Raw genomic sequence first — 13405 nt, forward strand, 5'->3', positions numbered from 1 at the left:
AAGTCAGAATAACCACCTTGAAAACTTATTTTGTTCTTGTGTCCTCCCATTTTAGCATGATGAATCGGCAGAAAATGTTTCCTGAAGATGCCAATTAGCATCTTACATCACCCTCTATATTTGTAAAGCACTCCATACTTTAGCAAGTGCTTTCCCATTAAAAAAGAGAGGCCACTTAATCAACAATTGGGTAATTTATTGAATTAGCCTTCATAAGCAAAAATAATTAACCAGCTCTAGAATTCTAGTGTCAGTTATTTATTTTTTTTAATGTTGTGCTGAAACTGAAATTATAGAGCACCTTCTTTTGGGTCAAGAACTAGACAAAAATGAAATATTACTATTTAAGAGGAGAGCAGAACAAATGATTCAGAAAGATTTTTTTTAAATGACTGGCAACTAAACATAGTGGCTATGCAGTACACAATTTGTAGCCTTTATTTTGAACATATCTTTCATTTGCAAGTGAGTAAAATGGAAATCCATTAGGAATACCTAAGGAAATAATAAAAAATAGTTTTAGTAGGGCTGCAAAATATGATATTTAAGTTATGCTGATTGTCACTATGTTCTGTGGCAGCAAAATATGATTGCTATGTAGATTGAAGTTGGTGTCACTTTCTTTTTACATGCCCGTTTAACTGGCGATTTGATTGAGTACATGTTTGAATTCCTGAAATAACCAGTTGCTGAGCAGGCACATTGTTGTTCTTTTGTGGTCTAGGATTGGAAAAACTGAACAACGACACAAAATTCCACTGGAGGCTTGGCTGATAGGACTTTTGATGTCATCCAATGAATTATTTGATGATTAGTATGCAAGTGTTTATTTCAGTTGGTTAAAGTAACCATACCTAATTAAGAGATTATAAAAATTGACATCAGGGCTATAAAATAACTTCTTTTGCACTCTCTGGACTTTATTAATCCTCTTTTTACTTCAAGTGTCTCTTATTGTCATGTTATCATTTCTTTCTGTTCCTGTTGCCCCCTGGTATTGCTAGCTCCTAAGACAAATATTTCTGCATATTTCAGGTACATTGGTTTTATCTTCTATATCTTGCTGTTAACCTGAAATCTACCTTCTACCACATATACCTCTATTTGAATTATATAGGATCACCACAGATGTTTGCTTTACATTGACAATGAGATGGACTTCACACTTATCTAAGCATTGAGAGGGTGTAGTGGGAGTTGAGGTGGTGAGATTTTCATCTCTAGTGGCAGGAACTTTTAAAATAAATTTTCTTTTTTTCCCCTGGGAGATCCCTTTAATTCAAGCAGACTTATTATAATTCAGATTTTCTTGATTCCCTACAGAGCTTCACAAACTCAGAAGTCAGTCCCTGCAGGGAATTTCACTTATAATGGCCTTTATTCGAAAGATCTAATTCTGTTCTCATTCAGCACGCACATGGGAGAGTGATGGAAGTGCACAAAGAAAGGCAAGTAACCTCTGAAAAATTTGAGTTTCGATATCATCTGCATCACTCAGGGTGATGGAGGACATTCTATAAATGTGAAAGGGTTTGCAGGGGTAGAGAAAGACAATAAGAGATATTAAGTGAGAACTGAAGAAAGGAAAATAGAGGTGCCTTTTACCTCTTAAATTGCTGTTTCTTTTTATTTCTTTTCTCCGTAGATTTCTGTAACTTTTCATGCTTGACTGTTATTATATATTTGTTTTAAAGAAACAGCAGAAAATGCTGACTCTACTGTGTAAAAGAATTGGCATGTAGATTTTGGTAAAGATGCTTTATATTTCCCCTTCTATCCAGTTGTAGTTTATTTGAAGCTTGAAAGAATTCTAAGAATAATAGAAAATGGCTTTTTCAGTTATGTAGAGAGCGGAAGACAGCCAGGTAAGCCAGAGGTCTGTTGCTTGGGGCGGGTGGTATAATGCTGATAGATGAACAAGAGGAGAAGGTTTTGTTTTTTCTGTTAAGGAAAATGGCCACAAAGAATATCAATTCAAAGTTACTAAAGCCCAAGATGGGTAAAAGGATTTTAAAAGAAAACTTAACCTCTTTACTGAATTCAATTTTGTTGTTGTTGTTGTTTTGTTTTGTTTTTGGCCATTGGCCAGGAAGAATTACCTCTTAGAAAGAAATTGCAAATAGACTTTAGAACCATTTCTTCTTCTTTTATAGTTCATTACTATTGTAAACTACTGGATGATTGATTATTAGAGAAGGTTAAACATAGATCATACTTCAAGAGGAGTCAGATTGTGTCCTATAAAGTTTATGGAAGGTACTTGTTTCAGGAAAAAAAAAATACTCCAATGCATTAAAAAACAAACAAGTTCTCACTGTGATCAGAAAGTACTGTTCAATGGATCCTGAGAGTACGAACAGATTTTGTAAAGCAATTCTTATCTCCTTTAAACAATTCTTAAAACTTCATGGGTTACACAATACCTTTGTAGATAAATACAGTGAGATGAGTGGCTTTCATACCTATTTTGTATATGACCTACTCTCAGAATGATTTTTACAACATTAGTCAGTTGAAATAACATTTTCTTGAAATAATACTTAACCTTACCATTTATAATGCCATCTGAATTTTTCTTTGGGTTTCACTTTGGGAAAAAATTTATCATAAGTTATTGAATTGATTTTATTGCCTAGTATAAATCAAAGCCCATATATGATAGATCAAATGGGTGGCCCATGATCTAACAAATAGCTAGACTAGTTATCCCACACTTGCATCTTGGATTTTTATTACAGTTGAAGACGTAAAAGATATTTATAAAATCAAGAGTTGATACAAGGCTGGGAGAGATAGTGAGGATAATGGATTTTAACAGAAGAATACAAAAAAGTGTATTAAACCAAACAACAAAGTATAGATGCAGACTAATACACACTGTAGTATGATTCAAATAAACAATCATAAGTGAGCAGACAGGGCTGAGAAGCAGGGTCTTTTAGTACTCTGCTATCACACCATGCATCAAAAGTATGACATTAAGGGCTTAAGAGATGGCTCCTGCTCTTACTGCTCTTGCAGAGGACCTGGGCTTGGTTCCTACCACTTATATTCGACATATAAAAACCACTTGTAACTCTAATTCTAGGAGATCCAAAACTCTCTTTTGCCTCTGTGGCCACCCACCCACACAGGACACATATAAGCGCATGCATATACTTACATGCATTTTCTGTGCATATATATATATATATGCACAAAAATAAATGCTTAAATAAATCTTTAAGTGTATGGCATCTTTGTGAAAAACATCAATTCAGCCTTAGTGGTAGTTTCTTAATGTGTGCTCATTAACATGTTCCCAAACTGCCTTGTTGGTGACTGTAAGAGCAATCATTGAGTAGGGGTGGATTTTCTGGAATTCTTAAAATCTATTATTTTATAAATGGAAACTTAAAGTAATTATTGTCTGTCTAAACACAACCAGAAAAAGAAAACAAATCAAAGTATGTGTCTTACAGGCAATGGGAATTATAGTGTTATCTGTGGTCTGGTATCTGCTGTTGGGTTGAATTTTGTTGTACTGTTAGGCTTTTTTTGTTTGTTTTTTGTCAAAGGTTATTTTTTTTAACTAATTACACTTTATTCACTTTGTATCCCTTCATAAGCCCCTCCCTCCTTCCCTCCCGATTCCACCCTCTCTCCCTCTTCTTCATGCATGTACCTCCCCAAGTCCACTGATAGGGGAGGTCCTCCTCTCCTTCCTTCTGAACTTAGTCTATCAGATCACATCAGGAGTGGCTGCATTGTCATCTTCTGTGGCCTAGTAAGGCTGCTCCCTCCTCAGGGGGAGGTGATCAAAGAGCAGGTCAATCAGATTATGTCAGAGGCAGTCCCTCTTCCCATTAGAATGGAACCCATTTGGATACTAAACTGCCATGGGCTACATCTGTGCAGGGGTTCTAGGTTATCTCCATGCCTGGTACTTGGTTGGAGTATGAGTCTCTGGGAAGACTCCTGTGTTCAAATTTTCTGGTTCTATTGCTCTCCTTGTGGAGTTCCTGTCCTCTCCAGATCTGACTATTTCCCACTTCTTACATAAGATTCCATGCACTCTGTCCAACAGTTGGCCATAAAGTCTCAGCGTCTGCTTTGATAGTCTGCAGGGCAGAGCCTTTCAGAGGACCTCTGTGGCAGGTTCTTAACTTGTTTCCTGTTTTCTTTTTCTTCTGATGTCCTTCCTCTTTGCCTTTTGGGGATGGGGATTGAGCATTTTAGTGAGGGTCTTCTCTCTTGATTAGTTTCTTTAGATGTACAAATTAAATCCAGTTCTTAGTGGTACTCACTCTAACTCCCAATTCCATTGTCTCTAAGCATGAGGGGAAAGGACAGAGCAGGGGTACTGAAATGAAACAATGAAAAGGAATATCTGACTCTTCAAAATCCAATCATTCTCTGAAGTGAAAAATCTGGTTACTTAGAAAGGAAAGTTATACTTCTGAATTTGTAATGAGCATTGTTGAGTTTCACATTTTAGTTAAAAAATGTATTGATTCTGAGTAAGTGGCTGATTTTATTGCCAAAGCAAATTTCATTTCTCAAGATGATTAGATTTAATTAAACTATTTCCTAACTGTCAGTAAACGCATGTTCTTTGACTAAACAGCATAGTCCTCAACCAAGTCACATTCATCTCTTGGCTAAATAAAATGATATTTAATCAACTTCAATTTTGAAAAAAATTAAGTTAGAAGAATGTACACCTGCTGCCTGAAAGTTTATGCTCAGAGCTTGATTTTATCACTTTAAAATTTAATCATCACAGCATACTATGTATCTTTCTTACTATCAATTTTCTCATCCATTGATGTGAACAACAAAACTAACCTTTTAAGTATGGTTGTATTGTAGAGATAAAATGAAACTGTCTAACAATGAGACTTGATGCACACACATACGTGTGTATCTCTCTCTCTTTATACCCTCCCCTGCACACACACACTATGGAATTTTTCAGTTATAAAGAAGAGTGAAGTTATGTCATTTTCAGGAAAATGGATGCAATAGCAGATACTCGTATTAATCAAATTAAGCTGGTCCCAGAAAGACAAATATATGTTTTCTAGATTTTCTCTAGATAAGATCAGGAATGTATATATGCATATATGTTTGTTTAATAGGAATGTAGTGAAGGTGAGGAATAAAGAGGATTAATGGGTGGAAAGGGAAGAAAAAAGAGAAAATCATAGAGAACACGGGGAATACATACAATGTTAAATATACTTGCATGAAAAGCATCCTTATGTACCTCAATATCATTTATAGTGGAAATTTAGCAATAAAAATTTTAAAATTCTCAATAAATGGTGGCAGTCAGTCTTAGTATTTCACCAGCGGGTATTATGACCTGTTATTAAGGACTTTATTCTGAGGTTCCGTTTTTGTAAGAAAGTGCAGAAGACTGAGTAACAGTAAAAGAACCCTTCTGTTGTATGATTTTTCAAACCATGTAGGTTTTATGCTAGCATGGATAGGATTTGCCTTGTTGGAGACATGTTGGTTTTGAAATGCATAGAAGAAAAGATATAACTTTATCAATGTGGTTACATTTTTGTAGAGACACCTTTATATGAAACTTGGTTCACCTTCTCACACTGTAAGGTCTGGATGATTTCTATCTAGCATTTTCTTGAAAAGTTTCAAAGGTGGGGACACTATAAAATTATTTGGTCATGTACACTGTTACCTTATAGTCTTAGAAACAGTGAGTCTTTCTTCAAGTTTGAGTTGGTTTCTTTAGATGGACAGATTTTAGATTTATCCTATAAGTCTATATGAGTGAGTATATACCGTGTGTGTCCATCTAAAGAAACCAATCAAGAGAGAGGACCCTGACTAATACGCTCAATCCCCATCCCGAAAGGCAAAGAGGATGGATATCAGAAGAAGAAGAAAGCAGGAAACAACCTAGGAACCTGCCACAGAGGGCCTCTGAAAGGCTCTTCCCTGCAGACTATCAAAGCAGACGCTGAGACTTTATGGCCAACTGTTGGGCAGAGTGCATGGAATCTTATGTAAGAAGTGGGATATAGTAGGTTATGGAAAGGACAGGAACCCCACAAGGAGAGCAACAGAACTAGAAGATTTCAACACAGGGGTCTTCCCAGAGACCCATACTCCAGCCAAGCACCAAGCATGGGGATAACCTAGAACCCCTATGCAGATGTAATCCATGGCAGTTTAGTGTCTAAGTGGGTTACATAGTAATGGGAAGAGGGACTGCCTCCAACATAAACTGATTGACCTGCTCTTTGATCACCTCCCCCTGAGGGGGGAGCAGCCTTGCCAGGCCACAGAAGATGACAATGCAGCCACTCCTGATGTGATCTGATAGACTAAGATCAGAAGGAAGGAGAGGAGGACCTCCCCTATCAGTAGACTTGGGGAGGGGCATGCATGAAGAAGGGGGAGGGAGGGTGGAATCAAGAGGGGAGGAGGGAGGGGCTTATGGGGGATACAAAATGAATAACATGTAAAAAAAATTAATAATAATAAAGAAAAAAAAGAAAAAAAAAACAAAAAAGTAAAAGAGGATTGTAAGAAATGTAAAAAAAAAAGTTTGATTTGAATCTTCATGCTGCATCTGCATCCTACACATCCATATCAGCACAAACTATAGTCTTATTTAGATATTTGTCTCTGTCTTCATCCATCAATATATTTTTGATATACTGAAACACGAAGTTGAGCAGTGTGTAAGCTCAGCTGGATCACTGTAAGTACTATTATAAAAAACTGAGCCTTTGCTCTTGGAAGATGCTTTCTTCTTTCTAAGTGAAGACTGTCAGTGTTCTTAAGGACAGCCAAGAGAAACATGGATCACAATTGTCTGAACAGATGGAATAATCACTGAGTACCTAGGCAGTTGTGCCACACACATGGTCCTTGCTGGAATCATTCTCTCTACTCACCCACTGAATTGCGTTCATTGTACTTCTGTTCTATTTTGATGGCTTACTCATACCTAAGAGCTGATATGTTTCAAAGCCAAAGCCTCTAGTCCATCCAACCCATGTTCAAATCAGCTTGTCATCTTTTATTCAGTCAAACACCTGAATGACTGATTTTCATTTTTCTTCATTGTCTACCACAGCACTCCTGGTCTTGACAATTAGTATACCACTTATCAGAGTCCCTTAACATTGTAACATTAAACAGCTTTATAAATCCTTTTTTATTCCATGATCTCTACTCAACATTAGGTACTGTTTTTGAAAATCTATTTTCCTTGGGACTTTTTTTCTTCTTATACCTGCTTGGTTTACATCTTACTTAATCTCTTAAGTAAGAGTAAGAGATTAAGTACCATTTATGGTACATTCATTCATTCTTTTTTATTTGAAATGTACTTTTCCATAGAGTTTTAAGCTTTTACTTTTCTTTGTATTCTATGAGTGCTTCCCAAGAGTTCTCACTGAATCACCATTTTCTATTTCTATAGATAATAGCAAATAGATAATCATGACTACAGTCTTGATTTCAGACCTCCAGCTTTACACTAATGTATGATTTTCTTCCAGGTCTCTTTGTCTAGATTTTATACACAGGCATCTCATACTCAGGCATGCCTCTAACTGAACCTATCATCCAATTCTTTTACAAATCTGCTTCTCTTTTTCATTTTTTCTCTCTCTCAGTAAGTAGTACTGCCATCCCTGTACTTCCTTAAGTTGGAAATTCAGTCAATCCAGCATACCTGTAACTTGAGTTCCAAGATTTGACAAATTTATTTTTTCAATTCATGTTTTGATACTTTACATGCAACTGCTATTATACCTGCTTATGCAACTTTATAAAACTGAGCAGCATCATGACTAGGTTCACCACACTGGTGTGGTACAAATAACTAGCAGCTCAGAACTTGTGCTGACTTGAATGAGCATAGGCTCATAGATCTGAATGGTTGGTCCCTAGTTGGTGGACTTTGTTTATGAAGAATTAGGAGGTGTGGTCTTGTTGAAGTAGGTGTGGCCTTGTTGGAGGAGGTGTGTCACTAAGGATGGACTTTGAGGTTTCTAAAGCCCAAGCCAAGCCTAATCTTGTTCTCTTTTTCTCCTTTCTGCAGACCAGGATGTAAGCTCTCATGCAAAAACAGTGCCATACCTGCCTGCCTACCTGCTGCCATGCTCCTCACCATGACCATTGTGGTATAAATCTAATCAAGCTCCCAATTAAATGTTTTCTTCTATGAGCTACACTAATTATGGTGTCTCTTCAGTAAAACAGTAACTTAGACCAAAAAGCAAATCATTTTGTACAGTTTCTTTCTTTCTTTCTTTCTTTCTTTCTCTCTCTCTCTCTCTCTCTCTTTCTTTCTTTCTTTCTTTCTTTTCCTCCCTCCCTCCCTCCCTCCCTCCCTCCCTCCCTCCCTCCCTCCCTCCCTCCCTCCCTCCCTCCCTTCCTTCCTTCCTTCCTTCCTTCCTTCCTTCCTTCCTTCCTTCTTTCCATTCTTCTTTTCTTCCTGTCTTTCCTCAAGATATAGTCTTACTATGAAGCTCTGGTGTTCTAGAATTTATTTTGTAGACCAGGGCTGCCTTGAATTCACAGAGATCTGCCTGCATCTGCCTTTCAAGTGCTGGAAATAAAGGCATGTGCTACAATGCCTGGCTTGTATAGCAGTTTCTTAAAAGGCTGTTAATCATTGATACATGGGTATATTTTGTTCCTTTCATACCTATATCACTTTAACAACATTTCAATGGTCTCTTATCCTGTAATGTATTTTTTACTCAACTCCATTCTCTCTTTCATAATCACAACAATCTTCTGAAAGATTTTTTGATAACAGTATTTGGAATTAAATCCTGCATGAGAGGCAATCATTTTCCCACTGAACAACAGTTGTAGGACTTGAATTTATTTTCTTTCCACTTTTGGTTTAGAAATGGAGTTTGTAGCCCTGGCTGGAACTCATTATATAGACCAGGTTTGCCTTAAACTCACAGAGATCTGCCTGATTTTTGTATTTCCAGCACTGAGATTAAAGACATGTGCCACCACAAATGGTGAATTTTCTCTCTTAATGCTGTTACTTGCTCTCCAGTTTCACTGGATGAAATAAAAGTCCCATTATGCTTATATGTTCCTTCATCATTTCACCCCTAATTACTTTTCTGCGTCAGCTCTACCCAGTCCTTTATACCATTTTCCCACCATAACTGTATCTGCTGAGTGAGTAGAGAGCATACTATTTACTATAAATCCCAAACAGAAAGGGGTAAAGGAACTATTAATATCAATTATAGTTAAAAAGTATCATGTGAAAAAAATCACTCTCATGTTGATAAACTTTTTATGTTCCCTCTATTGAGACAAAGAGTTCTCTTTTCCCAGAAAAGAGTCACATTAGAATCATATCAGTTGTTTAGAGTTGACTGATCACAGTATTGTTTTCTATTTTATGTCAAAATACCCTACAAGTTAATCATATATATGCATTGTTTCTCTCTCCCTTCCCTTATATAAAGACATTCACACCAGTCTACATTTACATAAATAATGTTCTTTTTTTTTGTTTCTGCCAGATCTTGAATCATAGAAAGTTAAACTCTTCTAGAACTTGTACGTGTGATCAATTCAAATATCTAATAAGTTTGTTAATCTTGTCCATTTTCCAGGCCTTCCCACTCCTCATTTTATTTTTGTACTTCACTCAGATAACATCAACTTCTGGAGTGAGGCAAAAACAGAAAAAGAGAGAACACAAATCTGTCCATCTCTAGCATTTTATACAGCACTAATTGAGGTGGGAAACAGTATTAGAACGAATGACTAAAACACAAACAAACCAAAAACACTCTGGATAAAGGGTTACATTAATTTTCTGTTATCTTCAGGTTCAGATGCTATGAAAAATGAAGCTATTAAGATAGTCTAATAGTATATGATGGCACCTGTTGTTTATGCAGCAGTGTCCCTACATTCCTTTCTAATGGAATCGGTTTTATATTCAAGGACCAAATAGACTAATATGCATAAGGAATACAACTCATTTCCAGAGAGTCTCAACCTATTGAGGAAATTCAATTTCTCCTTTCCTAGTGAGTTAAAGGCATATACATACACTAGTCAGTTCTCGACAATGTGACAAGAGAAAGATCTACTGGCATCTTTAATTATTTTTTGATATTTTGCTATATGAGATAAAAAATTCGTATTGTTTAAATACTTTTAAACACTGTTTTGCTATTGTTAGCAGAAACCATCTTCCTTGATGCATTAATCAATGTTGAAATTCTCAATATTAGTTTAATTACTTTGAAAACACCACATCATCAGAACTACAGGTTTGTAAAATGTTAGAGCATAGATCCTTTAAGGATTGTTTAACCTACTTACCTTATTATTCCCATCAAAATTTTGTGTCTATAGACTAAGAAAAGTACCTAAATAGTGCTGGAATCATGCTGTATGTTGTATCTCTCTCCATTTCACTTACTGATTTGGTAGAATGGTGTTAAAATCAGAACTTTGGGTCTAGATGAATGCTACCTTGGTTGTCCTCCTCTTTATTCCCTGGTGAAAAAGGTTCTTTTAAAATATTTTATTTATTCTTTGAGAATTTAGTACAGTGTATTTTTAATCATATTCATTCTCATTCTTTGATGTCTCTCAGTTCTTCCCTCCTTCCTACCTGTCCATTTTCTCATCCTTTCTTTCTTTTCAAAAAAGGACACGAAAAACCATGGGGTTCAATTTCTTTTGCTCAAGTACTCCTGAGCACAAGACCAGTTTCACAGTGTTTTGCTATAAAACAAATCTGAGGAAGGAATTGCTTTTATTTAAAAAAAAAAAAAGTAAAACATCCCAGAACTAGCTGTTTATATATACACATGAATAACCTGCCACAATCACATATTGATTAAATAGATATCTTAAGACCTTGATCATCACTACTTTGCTAAATTCCATTTGTTGCTGTATGAAAAAGAATAAAATTGCTCTGGCAAAATAGATCAGTGCATTAAAGCATTTGCTACCAGGTTTGGTTACCCAAATTCGATTGCTGTCACTCATATGGTGGAAAGAGAGAACTTATTTCTGCAAACTGTCCTTTGATTTCCATATACATCCCACCTCCCTACTCCTCCAATATATAAATAAATAAAGTACAAAAATTAAAATAGTAATGTTGTATATTTCAGGAAATAATGAACAAATATAATTTTGAATGATTCAAATTTGGGAAGCTTTGTTATTTCAATATTCTTTCTAACATTACTCCCATACTAGCTCAACATTTTCTCCAAAGTTTTCTGAGAAGGAAAAAAAGTAACATACACAGAGAGAAGATTCTGTTATCTGACATTAAAGAAGATGCACCAAGCTTCCTTTTTATGTAATTTCTGCATGAGAAAATTGTTATCCATTTCCACCATGCCAAATGGTGATAATGCTTGAAAACCATCAGTTCCTACCTGAGTGATGTCCATTCCTGAGTCACAGCTCAGTGGCTGTGTAGAAGTGAGACCGTTTGAGCCAATTACAGTTGTGATCACAGCATTCTCATCAATTCTTCGGATCATAGTCCCATCCACAAAGTAAATGAATCCATGCCTGTCAACTGTGATACCTGTTGAAATAAAAGAAAATTAGCATTAATAATCTAGTGAACTACATTTACACCAAGTTCAGTATCTTGAAAACAGTTATGGAAATGGAAAAGCATTATAAAAACATACAGATTTCATTTTGCTCAGCACAGATGGGGAAAAATGGGAGATGGTGGTTGTGATGTATACTAATTTTTGCAGTGTTTTGAAAAATAAATGACAAAAAGTAACATATAGAGATAAAGCTGGGTTTAATAGGTTTGTACTATTCACCTTTACATCTGTGCTCTCCTGCTAGTTCCTTACCCCTACATGCAGACACAAAGATTAAAAAGGGAAAATCAGAAGAGGTAGTGTCTGTCACATTTCTTTTAAGATGTTGGTGCTTTGGCCACTGCTTATTTCCACAGTTGCATTAGGAAATAATTGACTTGAAAAGGATTAGCATTATTTTCAAGAACCTATATTTAGTTCAAAGAGAATGTGTAATACTTCTGATGAATTAGACTTTATTAACTATTAAAAAGGCAGAGAAGAAAGTTATGCTTCTATGTGGAGAAGGGCTAAGCTTCTAGAAAAAAAAGTCAGTAAATTGATTCTGATTTTTCATTTGTTGTTTTAAAATGCCATGTATGTATACAACACATTTTGATCAAGTTCCTCCTTTTCTTCCCCTCCAAGTTCTCTTATATTCTTCTGCCATGTTCCCTCCAAATTTTATGTATTAAAAACAAAAACAAAAACAAAAACAAAAACAAAACAAAAAAAACCCCACTGAGTCCACATAGTGCTGCCAGGATGTGAGGGACAGTCAAACGTCAATGTAGCTTTTGCTTAGTTTTAATTCAAGCCTGTTTTCTTGATATGTATATCATAATAGTACATAGAAAACTTGCCCTCTAATAATGAATGTATTAATTATAAATTATATTTCATTTTGTTTGAAGTATTTGCCCCCCAATTTTCATGCTTTAACTTTATCTTTGGAAAAATATGAAAAAGTGATCTGCTTTATCTATGGTCACCAACTTTTCCCCAGGAGTATAAAGCTGGACAGGGCTCAACTTTATAACCCAGTCTTTGATAAACTGGGCTGCATAAGCAAATGTATGCCTAGGTTAATATTTTAAAAATGAGAAAATCATCGAACTCCCCCATTTTCTTTGGCATTTTTCAGAATGTTTTTGAAATACCTGCATGGTATTATAGTAAAACCCCTTGTGAGGACATTCAATGATGGATGTTTGAAATGATAGATAATAATGAACCGTATAAATATATATATAATGTTTTTTTCATATACATCCAAAATTTAATATACTTCTGTGATAATATGATGAAGTTTAATTTATAAATTAGGCACAGTAAGAGATTAAACATCATAACCTAATAACAGAATAAAATAATACAACAGTATACTATAATAAGTGATATGAAAATAGTTTCCCTTATAGACTATCTTATCTTATGTTCACTTATCTTTAGTTTTATGTATGTTTGTATGTTTATGTGTATCCCAGTACATATGCACATTTTTGAGTGTTATCCTCAGTCACCATCTACTTTATTGTTTTAGACAAGAATGTTCATTGCTTAGTTTGCCAGGCAGGTTTGGCTGACTGACCAGCAAGATTAGGGATTAAGCAGTCTCTGTCTTCCTGCACTGGGTGTACAAGTGTATCTTGAGTGTCTTTTAAAATGTGAGTTCTGGGGATCAAATTCAGATCTTGTGTTTACAAGGCAAGCACTTTATCAACTGAGCCTTCTCCACAGCTCATCACTTTCTTTATTCCTGTGACTGTATAAGATGAAAAAATACCTATCTATTGAGATTAAATAAGGTGAGTGATGTG

The 13405-nt window shown here is 35.5% G+C and overlaps 1 protein-coding gene across 1 annotated transcript in view; it reads right to left on the reverse strand.

The window, feature by feature from the left end:
* Tenm1 (teneurin transmembrane protein 1) overlaps window positions 1-13405 on the reverse strand; it is a 1125448-nt gene that overhangs the window by 69774 nt on the left and 1042269 nt on the right. The window contains exon 24 of the mRNA XM_060375702.1: window positions 11418-11572. Within this exon, the coding sequence (XP_060231685.1) occupies window positions 11418-11572 (155 nt within the window). The remainder of the gene's footprint in view (window positions 1-11417; window positions 11573-13405) is intronic.

Source organism: Meriones unguiculatus, chromosome X (assembly GCF_030254825.1).
Source record: "Meriones unguiculatus strain TT.TT164.6M chromosome X, Bangor_MerUng_6.1, whole genome shotgun sequence".
In the NCBI taxonomy this organism is placed as follows: Eukaryota; Metazoa; Chordata; class Mammalia; order Rodentia; family Muridae; genus Meriones; species Meriones unguiculatus.